The sequence below is a fragment of the Neopelma chrysocephalum genome, unplaced genomic scaffold, assembly GCF_003984885.1.
Source record: "Neopelma chrysocephalum unplaced genomic scaffold, ASM398488v2 Primary Assembly neopelma1_137852, whole genome shotgun sequence".
NCBI lineage: Eukaryota > Metazoa > Chordata > Aves > Passeriformes > Pipridae > Neopelma > Neopelma chrysocephalum.
In genome coordinates, this window is record NW_020931997.1 from 1 (window position 1) to 354 (window position 354).

General features: G+C 73.7%; 1 protein-coding gene across 1 annotated transcript; it reads right to left on the reverse strand.

Annotated features, from left to right (window-relative positions):
* Positions 1–4: 4 nt before the first annotated feature.
* On the reverse strand, positions 5–348 carry LOC113962280 (homeobox protein CDX-4-like; the record flags this gene model as incomplete). Its single annotated transcript, XM_027673060.1, is given in 2 exon segments — positions 5–89; positions 91–348. Coding segments are annotated over 2 exon segments (297 nt in total), but the record flags the coding sequence as incomplete, so codon positions are not given.
* Positions 349–354: the final 6 nt, after the last annotated feature.

Below are 354 nucleotides of genomic sequence, written 5' to 3' on the forward strand. Positions count from 1 at the left end.
TGGCTTGCACGGTTTTCCTCATCCACTCGTAGGAGCTGTGCCTGTGGCTGCTGGGGGAGCAGTGCTGGGCACTGCCGGGCTCTGCGGGAGGAGCCCCCCCCGGCCCCGGGCTGCAGGGAGCTGTACTCGGCGGGGCTGTAGGAGCCCGGGGCGGGGGACGGGGCGCTGAGCTGGGCAGTGCCCGCGCCGGAGGGGCCCGGCCCGTACGCGTTCCAGTCCTCCCTCTGCGGGCCATAGTGGGAGCCCCAGGGCCCCGGCGGCTGCCCGTGGGTGTCCAGGGCTGGCACGGGGTGGTATCCCATGTACTCGGGGTAGGGGGGCGCGGACACGAAGCCCTGCCCTGGCAGGGTGTTG